The sequence below is a fragment of the Pipistrellus hanaki genome, assembly GCF_964339955.1.
Source record: "Pipistrellus hanaki genome assembly, chromosome: 2".
In the NCBI taxonomy this organism is placed as follows: Eukaryota; Metazoa; Chordata; class Mammalia; order Chiroptera; family Vespertilionidae; genus Pipistrellus; species Pipistrellus hanaki.
In genome coordinates this window covers 48,273,858-48,291,633 of record NC_140504.1, presented here as the reverse complement: position 1 = coordinate 48,291,633, position 17,776 = coordinate 48,273,858, and the positions used below count along the sequence as shown (strand labels likewise).

General features: G+C 42.9%; 1 protein-coding gene across 1 annotated transcript in view; it reads left to right on the top strand.

Moving 5' to 3' along the window:
* The first annotated feature begins 10,592 nt into the window (after positions 1 to 10,592).
* The window catches only part of PPP1R2 (protein phosphatase 1 regulatory inhibitor subunit 2), a 32,388-nt gene continuing 25,204 nt past the window's right edge, over positions 10,593 to 17,776 (top strand). Inside the window, exon 1 of the mRNA XM_084875646.1 lies at positions 10,593 to 11,051. Coding sequence (XP_084731772.1) covers positions 10,927 to 11,051 — 125 coding nt within the window. The 5' untranslated portion in view covers positions 10,593 to 10,926. The remainder of the gene's footprint in view (positions 11,052 to 17,776) is intronic.

Sequence of the window (17,776 nt, the reverse complement as noted above, 5' to 3'; positions counted from 1 at the left end):
ACAACTTTCCCATTGGGTGGAGCTGATGATATTCAACAATGACTCTGGCAGTAGAGAAGGATTGAGAGAGACTGGGTGAGCATCAAAGTGAGAGGACCCATGAGGTCAATATTGAATTAACGGTTGATGATGACAGCCTGAATGCAAAAGATAAGGCAGATTTAGGAAATTTGTAGGAGGCACAATCAGGTGGACTTTAGGGACCAACTGGATATGGAAGGTGGTGGGGAAACCACAAGGGAGAGTAGAGGAAGGAAGGAGTTTAACCAAAGTCTCAGAGGGAGCATGGTCCTGCTGATACTTTGATTTCAGACTTCTAGCCCCAGAACTGAAGAATAATTTTATTTTATTTTTGTTTTTTTGTTAATCCTCACTGAAGGATATTTTTCCTTTTTCTTTTTTTTTTTAATATATATATTTTTTTATTTTTTAATAGATTTTATTGATTTTTTACAGAGAGGAAGGGAGAGAGATAGAGAGCTAGAAACCTCAATGAGAGAGAAACATCGACCAGCTGCCTCTTGAACACCCCTAACCGGGGATGTACCCACAACCAATGTACATGCCCTTGACCGGAATCGAACCCGGGGCCCTTCAGTCCGCAGACCAACACTCTACCGCTGAGCCAAACCGGTTTCGGCTGAAGGATATTTTTCCATTGATTTTTAGAAAGAGCAGAAGGGAAGGAGAGCAGAAGAAAGAGAGAGAGAGAAACATCAATGTGGGAGAGACACATTGATTGGTTGCCTCCCACACACACCCCGACAAGGGCTGGGAATCTAACCTGCAGCCCTTCAGTGTATGGGCAGATGTTCTAACCACTTGACAACACCAGCCAGGGCAAGATAATAAATTTCTGTTGTTGTAAGCCATTCAGTTGGTGGTATTTTCTTACAGAGGCCACAGGAAACTAATACACCAACCATTTCCCTGTGTTCATGTTTTCAAGTTTGCAAATACTATATGTGCATGTAGACATTTACCATCTAGAGACTGATAATTCTTTGTTTTATATTTCTTCATTAAACTATGAGCTTGTCTTTGAGGACGAGAATTATGTCTTGTACATCATTGTTTGGCACAGCAATTATCAAATGAGAAAAATTTATCAAATGAGGAAAAAATGAGCCAAAGTTCTTGACAAAATGTAGAAATTGGCAGGATTATGAGATGACAGCGACTGGAATGGGCAGCCAGGAATACACAGTAGCTGACATGAGCCTCAAGAAGGAGTTTTTACCTTGGTGAGTCTGGGTCAGGATAGAGGGACTGGTGATGAAGGAAGCAGAGAGAATGCCCCACCCCTCCCAGCTCTGTGCTCTAAGACACCAGGGTGAACTGTCAGCCATGATTGGTAAGAGCCACATGGGAGAGAAAAACTAGAATTCTGTTAAATGTGAAAAGCAGGCAACTTTTTGGGAAGTTATCTGGGGTCTCAGATGGCCTGATACTCAGCAGGCCTGTACTAGCACAACAATACCACTTGGTAAGCAGACACCTGTCTGAGCCTCCAGAGTGTTCCCCATCACTTAACCACCCTTAGGTCCCCCTAGTTATCCCAGAAACAAAAGGGGTAACACTTGGTACATCAGAGTCCTCTGTGAATTACATGAACCTACACTTCCACGATGGCTATTTTCCTTTTTGCTTTGTTGAAACCAGCCCACACTGCTTTGGTTATCAAATATTCTGATTATGCCCAGAGGATAAGCCATTTGTGAAGATGGTGGCTGGAGTGTCCAGCTGATGAGGTTGAGGAGAAGAACACTGAGATGCCTAAAGATGACATTGGAAAAGGAGACTTGACGTCCAGCAAGACTGATGGTGACAGGGACGGGAGGCCCCGTGAGTGGAACTGGCCTTGGGTGTGAAAGGGCTTGTCCACCACGCCATTGGAGCTCTCTGAGCGTTGGCTGAGCTGGGAGCGAAGCTCCAGGAGTCTTGTGGGTTCCTGAAAGCAGCTGTTCCTGAAAGGAGGAAAGGACTTGGTCAGGTCCCAGGGCCTGGGAAGATTAAAAGTGAAGTTCAGTGCTTGTGGGACAAAACACATTTGTGCTGAATTCTGCTTAGAGTTATTTTAGTATTGATGACGTTTTATTCTATTCTAATCCTTCAAGAAGTACACTACCACGCTTAATGTGTATGCTAGCTTGAGTCACCGGAAGATTTAATTCCTGTCCACTCTCTGTAAATGTTCTTTATTTCTATGTCCCCCTATGAAAAGAGAGGAAGCATGTAACAAGAGCAGTTAACATTTTTTGTGTGTTCTCGTTGGCCCTATAAAAGTCTGAGGGAATGTATCCCTTAATTCATTGTTTCCTATTTGGAGGGCTGTAGTAAAAATCAAAGTGATTTTCAGCTATGGTCACCCATAAAACCCCGCAATCCTGGGCTGAGTCAGTCCTAGCACAGATCAAACATGCTTCTGGTTTCCGATCTGAAATGCGGCAAACGCAATTGCTTTTGACAAGTGCAGCTGAGCAGTGTATTTAAGAATGTCAGAATATTAGGGGTAGGATGGAACTTCATAAAATTCAGATGAAATTAATATCACCTAAGGGCTTATCTTGGACAGAGTTGGGTCTCCAAGTAGGTAACCATTAGTGACAGGCATAATTAGAAAGAACATAGTCAGTAACCTAGAATGCAACACTATTGGGGCCAGAGTTTAAAAGAAAAAATTCTAGGGAAAAAGCTAGTGTTTTCACTTTGGCTTTATTTTTCATTCAATTCAGTTAAAGATGCTGCCTAGAAAACCCCACACATGAGAAATAGTTAGAAGCAAATTCTTTTGTGCCCTAGAATGTTCTTGGTAGGATATATATTAAAAATAAAACAAAACAAAACAAAACACGATTATGGGAATCCTTCAGCATTTCCTACTTTTTGTTTCACAGATTAGAACGTTTGCATATTCCACTGACCTACTTGGCCCCTGATGCTAGTTTCCCAAGCAGGAGCTTTTCTCTGCAGCCTCCCTTACCTTGTTTTCTCCTGACTTCCAGTCCATGGGGGCAGGAACAACCAGACACCAATTGCTCTTGCGAGAGCTTTTTGGCTCCTACAAAGGAACTTTGACCCCCTACAACTGCCACAGGAGAACACAGAAGGTCTGAAATCCTATCTAGAGCACCAGCACACGCAATAAGAACACCTGACTGACACAAATATAAGCTATACGTCACGAAAACAGCAACAGTGCTCTCGCAGAGCACAGAACCAAAGCTTGGAGAGACCGAGTTAAAACTAGGTGTGTGTGTGTGTGTGTGTCTTTCTAACAACAAAGAATCATTTTTTAGTAAGTGTTCTGATCATAAAATTAAAAGAAAAAATAAATGCTATAATTCAACTTATGAAAGCAAGCAATAGTTGGGACCTAGAAAAGGGCCTGGCCCATACCACGCCCTCAATGAAGATTTTTAACTGACTATTGAAATAATGACTTCCTCCTTTAATGCCTTTTTAAGGGCACCATTATTTGGTTAGGAAATTTTAGAGCAGCTCATTCATTTATTCACTAATTCAACCAACACCTACCAAGGGCTTCTCAGGGACAGACACTGCGTTCATTAAGTGATGCTGTTGGGGTGTTAGAAGAAATGTGCTTGCTCCCGAAGAGGCCGCCATGGAAGGTAGACACTTAGAGAATTATGTTACTACTAGAGGCCTGGCACACACAATTCGTGCACAGGAAGGGAAGGGTCCCTCAGCCCAGCTTGCACCCTCTCCAATCCCGGACCTCTTGGGGGATGTCTAAAATGGCAGTCGGACATCCCTCTCGCAATCTGGGACCACTGGATCCTAACTGCTCACCTGTCTGCCTACCTGATCGCCCCTAACTGCTTGCCTGCCTGCCTGATCATCCCTAAGCACCTGGGACCCAGGCTTCCCTCAGCCCGGGCTGCTCCCTCTCACAGTCTGGGAGCCTTCATGGGATGTCCTACTGATGGGAGCGGGGAGCGTGCCTAAGCCACAGTCTGGCCTCCCTCTGCAGGAGGTGACTGGGCCGATGAGGGGAAGGTGCTGCCCCCCCACACCCTCATCACCTTGGCCACTGCTGCTGCCTCTGGCCTCCCTCTATGGGAGGCAACCAGGCTGATCAGGGGAAGGCAAGTCCCCATCATCCCGCTGCTGCCACTGCTGGCCTTTGCGGCTGCCTGCCCTCGGCCTTCACAACCGCCGCCATGGCTGCTTGTCTTCAGCCCTCACAGCCACTGTTGCCTTGTCCAGCAGACATCCAGTCTGATTAACATATTACCCTTTTATTATTATAGATGAGATAGGCAGGGGTCTTCAAACTACGGCCCTCGGGCCACATGCAGCCCCCAGGGGAGTCTGATCCTGCCCACCAGGTTTTTTGGGCAGTGAGCGCAGCCAAGGTGTTACAGTAGGGATTAGTAGTTCATATAGTCCGGCCCTCCAGCTCTCTGAGGGACCGTGATCTGGGCCCCACTTTAAAAAGTTTGAGGACCCCTGAGATAGAGGAATGCAAATAGCTTCTCAGGATCTCAGTGCGTTCAAAGACTGACTCTGCATGAGAGGAGTAGGGAAGAAGGCGACCTTTAATCTGGGATAATTCCAGTGAAAGAATAGGGGGTGGCATTTCACACAGATTGGTAGAGGCATTAAAACATGAAGGACTACAGGATACTCTAGCACCTCACAAGGGCAGCCTGACTGGTGTGAAGAACATAGGGAGAAAATAAATGGATATGAAAAGACTGGAGCCTGCAAAAGCAGATGGCACCAGATTGTGAAGGCCCAAGGAGTTTGGAATGTATGCTATGCAATGAGCGGTCACTGAAGACTGAGTTCCTAGAGCAAAAGACGAAAGGAGAGAAAGGTCTAATAGTTTTCCCTTTGTCTGGCAAAGTGGAATTGAACTTAATAAATTAAGATTCATTATGTAGCAAATTTTTTTTTAGTATGAGAGCAGTGTGAAGATGAATAGACAGAAGAAAAAAAAAAGGAGATTGGTGCCTAGATCAATAATAATATTATTACATATTGGAGAAATTTCACACTAGAATAAATGCAAGGGACGTAAAAACAGAATTAAATCCAAAAGTCTTCCTATTGTAAACAATGACTATATAGGCTTTTAGATCACATGTATTCTGAGTCACAGCCTATACTCCTTAACCTATTATGAGTTCACAGACTAACAAAATGCATTAGAAGCTGGCAAAATTAACACAATAAAATTACAATAAAGGGCATTGCTTGTTTCTCACAAGATTTGCACACCAGACCAGCTGACACATGGAAAATTTACAGTCACAAAAAAAACAGAGTGATTTCTAGCAGGCACAAGAGAAGTTTGTAGCTGAGCCAAGAAAATATTGGACATTTCCTATTTATCATTCCAAAGCTATTTTCACTACATGTCCTGCCTCTTTTTTCCTTTCCATTTTTTGTCTGATAGGCTTTAGAAAAGAGTAAGTATTTCTCTAGCTTCCCTTGATTTAACTAGTTTTTAAAAGGTCAGGAAATACTTCGAAACTAGTGAAATCTTTGTACACCCGACAGATGTGCAGTCTCAGAAAGAATTTGGCAACTTGGAGGCTTTTGTGATGAGACCAAGGAATCCTTCTGGTAGATCTCTTAGAGCCGTGATCGGCAAACTTTGGCTCTGGAGCCACATGCGGCTCTTTGGCCCCTTGAGTGTGACTTTTCCACAAAATACCACGGCCTGGGCAAGTCTATTTTGAAGAAGTGGCGTTAGAAGTTTAAAAAATTTGGCACTTAAAAGAAATTTTAATCATTGTACTGTTGAAATTTGGCTCTGTTGACTAATGAGTTTGCCAACCACTGTCATAGAGGAAAAGAGAAAGGTGGAGAGTGCCACAATTACAAATCATAGCCATTTTGTAAACAGAAAATTATTAATCTTTGTCCTTAGCGCGTGCGCTTCCGCGCTCGCTCTCTCTCTCTCTCCCTCTCTCTCTTACTTTCTGTATTTTGTTCAAATAATCTTGCCCCTGCTACCATGAACTTCTATCATGCACTATAAAATCTGTCATTTCCTAGTTTCATGGAGGGATTATCTGATTAAAAAACAAAAACAAAAAGAAAAAACAATGTGCTATTCTTGGCAAAGAAAGAGACGCAGCTGACTCATTGGTCATTAAGCCACAACCTGTGGGTATTTTTCCAGAGGTGGGGGTGCGCACTATTGTGTCTCCGCTCCGTGAACCCTGGTGGATGATTTTGGCTGGCAGGGTGGAGCCAGCCAGAGAAGCTATTTCCAGCTTTGGAATTCTCTTCTCATGAGAAATCAAGTAGCATTGACCTCAGTAGCCTGTTGCAATGAGCAGAGAGCCAACTGGCTCAGCCACTTCAGGGGGTACATTAAAAGTGTCTCCTCTTCTCTTCCCTGTAAATAGTGTTGAATCAGACAACCGATGAAGTCTTCACAAAGAGAGAAGAAATAATTGTCAGCTAAGCCTTAAATGCGTATGTGTATTTAAATATATGATTTGCCTTGAGCTCAATAGCTACTTCCGAAAACTGAAAGCAGAATGGAAGGTTCTGTTCACAATCCATCTCTTGGACACACAGGAAACATAACACAAATACAGCAACATTCAGGGCGTGGTTGAGATGACTTCCTACAAGAGCAGATCTCAGCCGAGGCATCGAAGGAGAGCTCTGTTTAGAAGCATTGGGCAATTTTCTTTGGGTTACACTGAGGAATACGGTGGTTCCATGATTCTATAAAATAAAGACGAGCTGTACGGGCACTTACAAACTTAGTCACACTAATATTTTATTTAAAAAAAAAACAAAAAAAAAACAACATTAAGAAAGCCCTCTTCATGCCAAAACCAGTTTGGCTCAGCGGTAGAGCGTGTCTGCGGACTGAAAGGTCCCAGGTTAGATTCCGGTCAAGGGCATGTACCTTGGTTGCGGGCACATCCCCGGTAGGGGGTGTGCAAGAGGCAGCTGGTCGATGTTTCTCTCTCATCGACGTTTCTAGCTCTCTATCTCTCTCCTTTCCTCTCTGTAAGAAAAATCAATAAAATATATTAAAAAAAAAAAAAAAAAAAAAGCCCTCTTCATCTGCATGCACTTTGAGTGGGGTTCAGAGTGGAAGAAATAATGCAAGAAGCAAAAGTTTGACTTTTAATAAGGGAGACGTTTTTCAAAATGTTTCAGAGAACTCCCATTCCAGTGTGTTATTAACTGTACTAAAACACAGGGTGTCATGCTGTGGCAGTCCTTTTCATTAGCGTGTTTGACAGCAAGGTGGTGCTGAATGAAGGGCCCTGTCAAGGTTAGGTCCAGGGAGGTAACACCCAGGAAGGAGCAAAGCAAAGCAAAGCAGCCCAATAATTTAGAACACGGAGGGAAGTTTTATGTTTTCCCTTTCAAACAGGAGGAGCACCGCTGACTGGAGCTCCAGCTGACAGGGCAAAGGAGGCATGTGTTGTAACCTGTGGTAGAAAGGACACAGGAAGGGAGGGGACCATCCTGCTCACCCCTCAGTGAGAACCCTCTCTGCCTCCGGGGCAGGGCAGGGCTGTCAGAGTGTGATGTGAGACCCACCACATGGTGGGAAAGCTGTGGCCAGAAACAGAAGTGAGGCCAAGAGAGGGAGGTGCCATGGGGTGGCTGTGAAGGCCTCTGCCCGGGGAAATCGCCAAGGAAAACAGCAGCTCTGACTGGCAAAGCGGTTGCTCTTCTCTCCTGCCTGCTCACTTCCTCCTCTGTTATCTCCGTTCAGCATTCATCCCTTTCCCGAGGCCAGAAACTTGGCTACAGGCTGGGGGCCAGGCAACAAAAACAGAATTGTGTTCATGGACCCTGAAGTTGTTCCTGAGGAGCAGAGCCCTAAGGCCGATGAACTAAATGTTGCTCCTCCAGGCACAGATACGGAGTTCAGGCAGGTGAGATTTGGGGCCTAGAAACAGGAGACGTGAGTAAGAACACTGCCAGGGGGGTAAGATAGAGATAGCCCTGCCCCATCCCCATTCTCTCCTCCCACCGCTGGCACCCGTGGCCAGACATGGCTGGGAACAAGGTGTCAGCTCAACCTGAGGAAAAGCTTTCTTCGTCAGAGCTGTCCAAAGACAGAATGAGCTGTGTTGTAGGGTGGTGAGCCCCTGGCCACCGGGGTTGTCGGAGAGGGGATGGGATAGCTGCCTGGTGGGATGGACAAGGTCCTCTCCAGACCTGGTAGTCTGTGAATTCACAGGGAGCGGGTGCGCTGAGGAGCCATGTCTGGGTGGACTAGTCTGCTCTGGACTGTCATAAGGATGATGAAGAGGCCTGACCAGGAAAGAGTGGTGAGAAAAAGCCTGGTGACGCGGTAGGTGGGGACCGGAGGTAGGAGTAGAAGGGGAGGAGGTGTAGAGGGCTGTCATAACAAACATACAACAAACTGGGTGTCTTTAAACAACAGAAATTTGATGTCTCACAGTCCAAACTTAAGGTATCAACAAAGCTGGGTCCTTTTGAGAGTCCTAAAGGAGAATCTGTTTCACGCATCTCCCAGCCGTGGGTAGCCCAGGTGTTCCTTAGCTTACAGATGCATCACTGAGAACCTCTGTCATCACATGGAGTCCTCCTCACCTGTCTCCACATGTCCATCTTATTAGGAACACTAGTCATATTGGATTAGAGGCCTTCCCTTCTCCAGTATGACATATTAACTTAATTAATTTGATTTGCAATTACCCTGTCTCCAAATAAGGTTATATTCCAAGGTACTGGGAGTGAGGACTTCAATATAGCTTAATTTTAGGGGGACACGTAATTCAACACCTAATAGGAAGCAACTTGCTTAATGGCTGAGGCCTCCTCTTTTCCCAACTGTACATTTCCAGGCCTGACACTGCATGAAGAGAGGCTGGGTGGCTAGACTGGACACCACTCCCTCTGCTGGCCCGTGCTTAATTTTAGGTACAACATTTAGTTCTGAGATTGTTCCCAGGGCTTTGAAATTCTGCCCTTCCCTATTCTCCATAGCACCGCCTCCCCTCATGACATCTGCACCACTCCCAACTTGAACACGCCACATATCCTCACACTCTAGAGCAGGGGTGGGGAGCATCTGGCCCAGGAGCTATATATATAAGGCCCTCAAAATCATTTGGTCTGGCCCTGACAAGGCCTTAGGAGTGAGTTGATTAAACGTTTGACCAAATATAGCAGGTTAATTTTTTAAGATGAAATTTTGTATGGCCCACGAATGATGTTATAAAAACCCAAATGGCCCTTGACAGAAAAAAGTTCCCCACCCCTGCCCTAGAGCCTTGAGCTTTCCTTCTCTCTTATCAAAGTCCTCCTTGGGATCTTTTATTTACACCCAGGCACAGAAAAACTTGGAGAGAGTGTATGAGAGTTTTGTTTTTTGTTTTTCTTCTTTGAGACTTTCACAAAGAAACCTAGATAGCTTCCAAGGCTTCTGGCCTATTTTACCTTAGTTCACATAGTGTCATCAGTATTTCCCAAACTTTTGACATATGTGTACCCCTTCTATAATTTTCGTAACACTGAGTACCCCTCGTACTCATGAGAACGTAGAATTAGGCGCAGCTAAGCACGGTGCAGTGCATATCCCCACCGAACTCCGGTGCAACGCGTACCCCTACCAAACTCTTCCCGTACCCCTGGGAGTACGGTACCACACTTTGGGAAACACTGCATTCCCTAGATTTTGGGGGGAAGACATTATAAACCACAATTATAGGAACTTTTGCCAGTAATACCTTCCTTGGAATTACCAAGACAGAAGGAGAATGCGGTAAAGTGTGCAAACATCAGACTACAAACCTGAAGTTCTATGACCACGCACTGTGGATGGGCAGTGTGACAGAGTGGTCAAGTCATTGCCCCTCTGTGTCCTTCGATTTCTCCCAAGTTTATTTCTAAAAGTAAATTAGACTATTTCAATGCTGATATTCTATGATTTCATATACGTCAGTATTCTATGATTTCACAATAGGTCTCCAAGGATCCTTTCAAAGCTGACATGCCACGGTTTTATAACAGTGTTCAACTTTTTTTTTTTTTTTTTTTAATGTATCTTATTGATTTTTTACAGAGAGGAAGGGAGAGGGATAGAAAGTTAGAAACATCAATGAGAGAGAAACATCGACCAGCTGCCTCCTACACACCCCCTACTGGGGATGTGCCCGCAACCAATGTACATGCCCTTGACCGGAATCGAACCTGAGACCTTTCAGTCCGCAGACCAGCGCTCTATCCACTGAGCCAAACCGGTTTCGGCCTATAACAGTGTTCAACTTTCAGTGTCAGGAAAGAGGTGAGGTTTCTTTCTCTGAAAGTCACCCCAGGCTCTTTGAGGAATGATGTCACCTTTGAGCTCCAGCTTCCCCACCTGTAAGACACAGAGGTCACAACATGGACTTCCTAAGCTGGTGGAGCTCCGGGTGCGTGGAGAGATGTACAGCTCTGCACAGAGGCAGCCGGAGACCTCTCCGGAGGCTCTCTGAAGCGGCTCCTGGGCTCCCGCGCCCGTGGTACCGGCGAGCCCACGGAGAGGGCCCGGAGGGGGCGGGACCAGCAGGTTGGCTTTGTTCTGGCCCCGCCCGTCTCCGCCCCGCCCCGCCCCGCCTCCCCTAGATATCGCGAGAGGGCGGGCCAGCCCGGCTTCGGCGTCGGCGTCGCTCCCGCGCTGGAGCCGTAGGCCGGCTTCTCTCCGCCGCCCGCGGTGCAGCGTCGGTGGCCGGGGGCGCGCGTAGAACCGCCAGCCCGCGCGGCGCCGGTGGACGCCGAAACGCGGGGGTCGTTGTGTCGTGGGGACGACGCCCGTGACCGCCTCCGCGACAGCAGGTGCGGCGGCTTTAGCCCGGGGCGGGCTCGGCGGCTGCCGGGCGCGTCTCGGCTCGCGCCCACCCCTTTCCTTCCCGGACCCGACGCCCAGCAGCGACCCTGAGCCTACCGCCGAAGGGGCGGGAAATGGCGGCCTCGACGGCTTCGCACCGGCCCATTAAGGGGATCCTCAAGAACAAGACCTCTACGACGACCTCTGTGGTCACCGCCGCCGAGCAGCAGCCCAGCAAGAGTGTCGACGAAGAGCTGAGGTGAGTCCCCCGGGACGGCCGCTCGCCGCCCGGCGGTTACCGACCCGGCCCCGGCCCCGGTCCCGGTCCCGGCCCGGAGCGCCGCGGCGGGCGGCGGGCGGCGGGCGGCGGGCGGCGGGCGGCGGGCGGCGGGCGGCGGGCGGCGGGCGGCGGGCGGCGGGCGGCGGGCGGCGGGCGGCGGGCGGCGGGCGGCGGGCGGCGGGCGGGGCAGCTGGGAGGATGCTGCTCGGGCGCCGCTCGAGTCCCCTCCCGACCGGCCGGAGAGTGGGGTGAGTCTAAGGAGCTATGGAGTGTTTATCTTTTTTTTTTTTTTAAGTAAATACGCATATATAATATTTTTTTAAAGCACACATCATAACCTTTGAACTTTCGGGTATTGGGGACATTCAAGAATCACACCCAAGTTTCAAAGCGTCACCTCTTAAGCGTTTACTATTTCTTAATCTCGTACCCGAGGTTTCTAAAATTCTTCAATAATTAAAGTGCTTTCCTGGCGTGGGAGCCCTGGGCCTGGGAACTCTAACTTACAAACAAACAAAACAAAAACAACAACCAACAACAATTTTTTCATTTTTTTTAAATGTCCTTTCTAAATTTTACGTGCACATTATCAAAGGCATCGTGCTATGCTCGAAGTCTCCGGTCCTGGTGGGTCATTGCCTCTGCACCTGAGAGGACAGAAAAATTTCCAAGTCTTTTATTTATAGTTAGTGGAAAGTTACTTATTGCTAAATATATTTGCATCCGCAGCGAGAGTTTGAGTGCTTTCTAGTCTTAGTTCTTCTTTCCAGACATACTTAAGCTCAGACAGTTCAGAAAGTAGCAATTTAAAATAATCCAGTAATAACGCAGCTACTGTTGCATACTCACAAGTAACACGTGTGAAAAGATGTTGACTCAGAGCATTGTGTGTAATAATAAATCATTGGAAGCAACCCACCCACAGTCCATTAATAATTGTGATACATTTGTGTAATGGAACAACATACCAGCCTTTTAAAGGGAATGAGATGTTTGTGTACAGAGAGAGACACCCAAGGAGCAGTGCTCAATGAAAAAACAAAAATTGCAACCTGGTTGGGGTGGCTCAGAGGTTGAGCATCTTGGATTCCTAGTCAGGGCACATAATGGGCTCCCAGCCCCAGTGTGGGGCGTGCAGGTGGCAGTCAATCAATGATTCTCTTATCATTGATATTTCTCTTTCCCTCTCCCTCCTTCTCTGAAATCAATAAAAATATATTTTAAAAGAAAAAAATTGCAATGCAGTATATGTGCTATAAAATATTCCACTGGGTTAGCAGTGCTAGAGGGCTTGATATAAAATACTAAAAAAATATGAAGATGTTATATTTTGGAAATAAGGCTTAAGAAAACTTACTGAAATCTGTAAAGTCATAAAGTTAAAATGAGGATGTTCAGGAAAACTTAGAGTATTGGAACTAGGGCACACCCCTTTAAAGTACCATTTTGGGTCTATAAAAGGAGTTACTACTTGGTGATGGTAAATTTATGTGGATTTGTGTTAAAGGAAGCATAAGTAGGATCATGACTTTGGGGTTGGAAAGGACCCTAGTTTGTCTAGCAACTCCCCCAGTCCCACTCTGGAATGCTTGACTCTTTCATTCTCTAATATAATTTTCCAACCTCTGTTTGGGATAAGCTACTTCAAATGGGGATGAGGAATAGTGGTTGATGGTTGTAGGTCATGGGATTTAAAAAGCAGGATCTCACCAGAACATACGTATTTCAGGAATACCAAGATAGTTAAAAAAAAAAAAAAAAAAAAAAGTCAAAACAAACTATAGAAGGCTCTTATGCAGCAGGAATACATTTCTCACTGGCATTTATCTTTTTAAATATTCTTCAGTGTGAACTTTTTGTTTGGCTACCAAGTGGCTTGTAATTTTCTTCTGTTTTTCTCTGTTTTCTTAGCTTCTATTTATTCTCTACTTTGATCTACCATAAAATCCTATACATAGCCCCACCCTATGTATGGGTTGGCCTCATATAATTGGGGTTACCTCTAGATCTTTCTACTTTGAAAGTCACTGTACTAAACTGACTCACCTACATAGGGTTACTCCTTCTGTAGGAGCTGCTTCCTATCTGGGGAGATTTCATTCAAAAGGGGCCTTTTACAAGATGGGTGACTTTGATTGTTCTAGTTAGAGGGTTGTAATCTTGTCTTTAAAAGGAGCTGCCTAATTCATTGAGGTTCGTGATGTTTGGCTCCAAGTAATAATGTTACATGACGGTAAAGCAGAGAAACTGATTTTATTGGTAATGCAGGTGACCTTTGAACATGGGTTTGAACTACATAGGCCCAGTTTTGATTTTCTTAATAACATTTTCTTTCCGCTAGCTTAAGTTAAGAATACAGTATGTAATACATACAACATACAAGATACTGTTTATGTTATCAGTAAGGCTTCTGGTCACAGTAAGATCGTAGTAGTAAAGTTTGGGGGGAATTGGTACCTCAACCCCAACAATGTTCAAGGGTCAGCTGTACAATATACATTATTATATATTTATGTCACAGCCTATGCAAACAATATTAGTGACTTTATGAGAGCCTCTTTGAGCTGAAACAATAAAAAGTATAATTGAACACATTTGAAACAAACTTTTTGTAATGTGTAATTTTAATACAACCAATATTCCCCCTCTTATATAAAAGGACTGAAAATAAATAACTCAATTACAATGCACTTAAAATTCAGAAACTAATAAGTGTAATGTAGTGGTCTAACTTTAAATGTTGGAACAGAGTATAAGGCAAACAAATCTCATATTAATATAAAAAAGACCAGGGATGTAAGTTAATTCTGGTTATTTTCAATAGTTATGTTCTATAAAGTCACCATAAACACTAAGTTAGTGAATACTGAATCATACCTCTCAGGTGAAATACAAAGCTAGGTTTCTGCAAGCCTCTGTCACAGTTTAATAAACCAATCCTGTATAATAAAGAGCTAATATGCTAATTAGACTGGATGGTAGGACAACTGGTAGGTGGGGGGCAGGGCCGCAAGGCAGCTGGGCTGCGAGGGCTGAGGCACCTGGAGCTTCGAGGGCCTACTCTTGCACAAATTTTGTGCATTGGGCCTCTAGTCATTATATAACTTTTAAAATTTTTGTTTCTGTTAAAGACACCTTATTTAATATATATTATTTTATTAACATTGAACACATGGCCAACAGCACTGTCACTCATGCCTGAATGAAGTTTATGTAATACACAATTTCTCCTCTAGGCACATCACAGCCTTCTTGTTTTTGGGAACACTAGATAGCACTTCAACACTACACTTGGGAGCCAGTTTAAACAGCAAAGTCACTAGCAAAAAGAGCAAAAAGCAAATAACATGGAACTATATATACTGCCAAAAGGACACTACAGTATGAGAACTGAAACAATGTAAAAGCATCTCCTTGTTTTACCTCAGCTGGGACTGTGCATTGGGCAACTCAAGTTTTTCCCTGCTCTGCACATACCTTTGAGAGACTGAGAAAGTGCCTCTGAATGCTTATTTTGAAATTACAGATGAATTTCAGCAAGTACCCTTATTTGCAAATACAGAATCTTAACCATACTTTTTATTGGTGCCTTTATCATGTAAAATGCAGTTGTAATTTCCTTTTTCTGCACAAACCACTTCCCTCCCACTACCATCACCATCAGTTGTGAGATGATGTTATTTAATATAACATTTTATTTAACAAAAAGAAACCTTACCAAGGTTTTTTTTTAAAAGGCCAGAATTGAGTTGTATTATTCCATTTATCTCTAAATCTTTTAGTTGTGCATCTTTTTAGTAAGAAAAATTTCAAATACACTTCCAAGTGTTTGTTTATAATATATACACATGTACTACTATCATTAGATAATATCTCAAATATACACTTAAAGTAAGGTTCATATAATGCCATAATTTGAATGGTCTTTAGAATTTTTTTATACAGTTCTTAACAAATTATATTTTAAATTTCTCTGCTGTTATTTTCTTTTCTTTTTTTAATATATTTTATTGATTTTTTACAGAGAGGAAGGGAGAGAGATAGCTAGAAACGTCAATGAAAGAGAAACATCGACCAGCTGCCTCTTGCACACCTTCTACTGGGGATGTGCCCGCAACACAGGTACATGCCCTTGACCAGAATCGAACCTGGGACCTTTCAATCCGCAGACTGACACTCTACCACTGAGCCAAACCGATTTCGACTGCTGTTATTTTCTTAATATTCTCTTTATACTTTGCATTCGTACTATTATTTTCAGTGACTAATTTCTTCAAGATACCATTAAACTGGATAGAATCTGCAGACCCACATAATTAGGAATAGGTAAATCTCAGTAGATTGCAACACACTGTTCAAATAGTTAGAACTCTACTGTTACCTCCTATGATTGTGGAATTCCCATTCTTTCAGGATACCTTTAATATACTATATAACTCATTAAGATCTAATGCAACGATTTTCAAGCAGTGTGCCACAAAAAATTTTAAGATAATGCAATATCTAGTCAGGGGCACTGACCTCTTTTCCCTTAGATTGTCAAATTAAAAAATGACAATAGCCAACATAAACAGTATCCATCAGGTGTAAATGAATCAAAATTACACCTTTTTTATTTTGTCAGATGGGCAAAAAATATATATTTTTTGGTGTGCTGCAGAATTTTAGTAATTAGTGTGCCATTAGATGAAGAAGATTGAAAATCGCTGATTTAATGTAACAGATCTAGTGAGTAAGTATGTGCATTTCATAAAAAACAATAATACATCATTTATTCTAAGCTGTAACATGACTTTATGTATTACCAAGAAAGAAAAAAGTACTGCCAATTTATAAGATGCTATCTATTTTAAGATATATTCTGTTTTCGGAGATATTAAAATGAGAAGAATGTGCATTTGGAATTGTTGAAAATATATTAATATTACTAACTCTATCCTATGAGAAGTGTGTAGGCTAGTAATTGATTAGAGACTAGATTACCTGGGTTTGGATCCTATCTGCTACTTATTAGTTCTGTGACTGCCAGTAAGTTATTCATTATCTTCATGACTAGTTTAATTATTAAATGAGGTAATAAATGTAAAGTATTTAAACAGTACCTCAACTTCAAATGTTAATCTTATTTTAGTAAATAAACATAAAAATTAATTTTTCCCACATCTCAGTGGAACACTGTTCAATTCAAATTCTGTAGTAGTCTTGGGTTAATAATGTAGGCAAATTCTGTTTGAAAGAAATGTGCTTGAATTTCTTTTTTAAAAATATATTTTTATTGATTTCAAAGAGGAAGGGAGAGAAAGGTGTGTTATAAGAGATAATCAGTGATCAGCTGCCTCCTGTATGCCCCATTCTGGGGATCAAGCCTGCAACCCAGACATGTGCCCTGACTGGGAATCGAACCTTGAGCTCCTGGTTCATAGGTTGACACTCAACCACTGAACAGTACTGGCTAGGCATATAAGCATGCTTTAACTTTCTCTTTTTCTGTCTATAAAGGGAGTAAAGTTTTCCAAAAGTAATTTTTATTTACTAATTGCTTTTATTGTTAAGTCTTACTTTAATAGTTCAGTAATGGTGTCAGGCTTCAAAGACTTGTACTTTGTCACCCTACATACGTTGAATCTTCATTTAAAGAAAGAACCATTTCATGAAATGTGCAATTAAAGTTTAACACCTTGGAGCAAAATCCTGCTTCCCACTCCAAGTGTGGCTAAAACTGTCAAAGGAACAAGTCACAAGCAACAAGAAAGTATGAGTAAGTCTTTGAGATGGCATCATATGAGCTATCAAAGTGCAAGTGAGAGTGGTGACTTTTTCTGGACCAGATTTAGACTGCAGGAAAACTGCTCAGCCAGAGTGAGAAAATAAACTGAAACCATCAGGTGCTTTTACCCTCGCAATAGATCTGCAGTGCATGTGGTGGTGCCCCTATTTTTTATAAGTGGAGATAAAGACCTAAAGAAGGTCACAGAAACAGTTCCTGATACTGTTGGGATTAAACTCAAGGTCATTCCTTGGGTTTTGTTACTCTACAACTAATATTAACCTGCCAAAATTTTAGAGATGCTAATTTCCATATCCCATGTATTCTAATAGTTTCTTCTATTTCACTACTTTCCACCTAAGAAATAGGCCTACCATTGTTTGGAGCCTATTGTTTTATGTCTTTATTTAAATTCCTGTGTTTGCAAGATACTTTTATCATCTTCGGATCTGAATAATCCTAAAGATTTATTAGCATTGTGTTGAAGTAGAGTGAAGCCTTGAATATATAAAACTTTAATTCTGTTTCTAGTGGAACATAAACTAAATGGCAAACACACTGGGAAAAATTTGGGTTACATATAATGTGGTTTATAGCTTATGTAAATACCTTGGGTTGTGTATAATATGAATTAAATCCCTTAAAATTTATAAGAGGATTCCAATAGGTAGGCAAAGGATTTAAATTCATACAAGAAAGTTAAATAAATATTTTTTCATATTACTTATTAGGTAATAAGCAAAGAAACACAAAACAGCTTTTAAATATTGACTTATACGGCTGAGGTGGAAAACACATACACATCGGATCCTGGCAAAGTTTTTGTAATTATTGGGGACATTACAAATAGTCCTCTCTTTTTAAAAAGCTGTATGGAAACTTTTAAAGTATAAAGCTCTTGATGAAATTTAATCCAGATATGCCTGTCCTGGCAAAT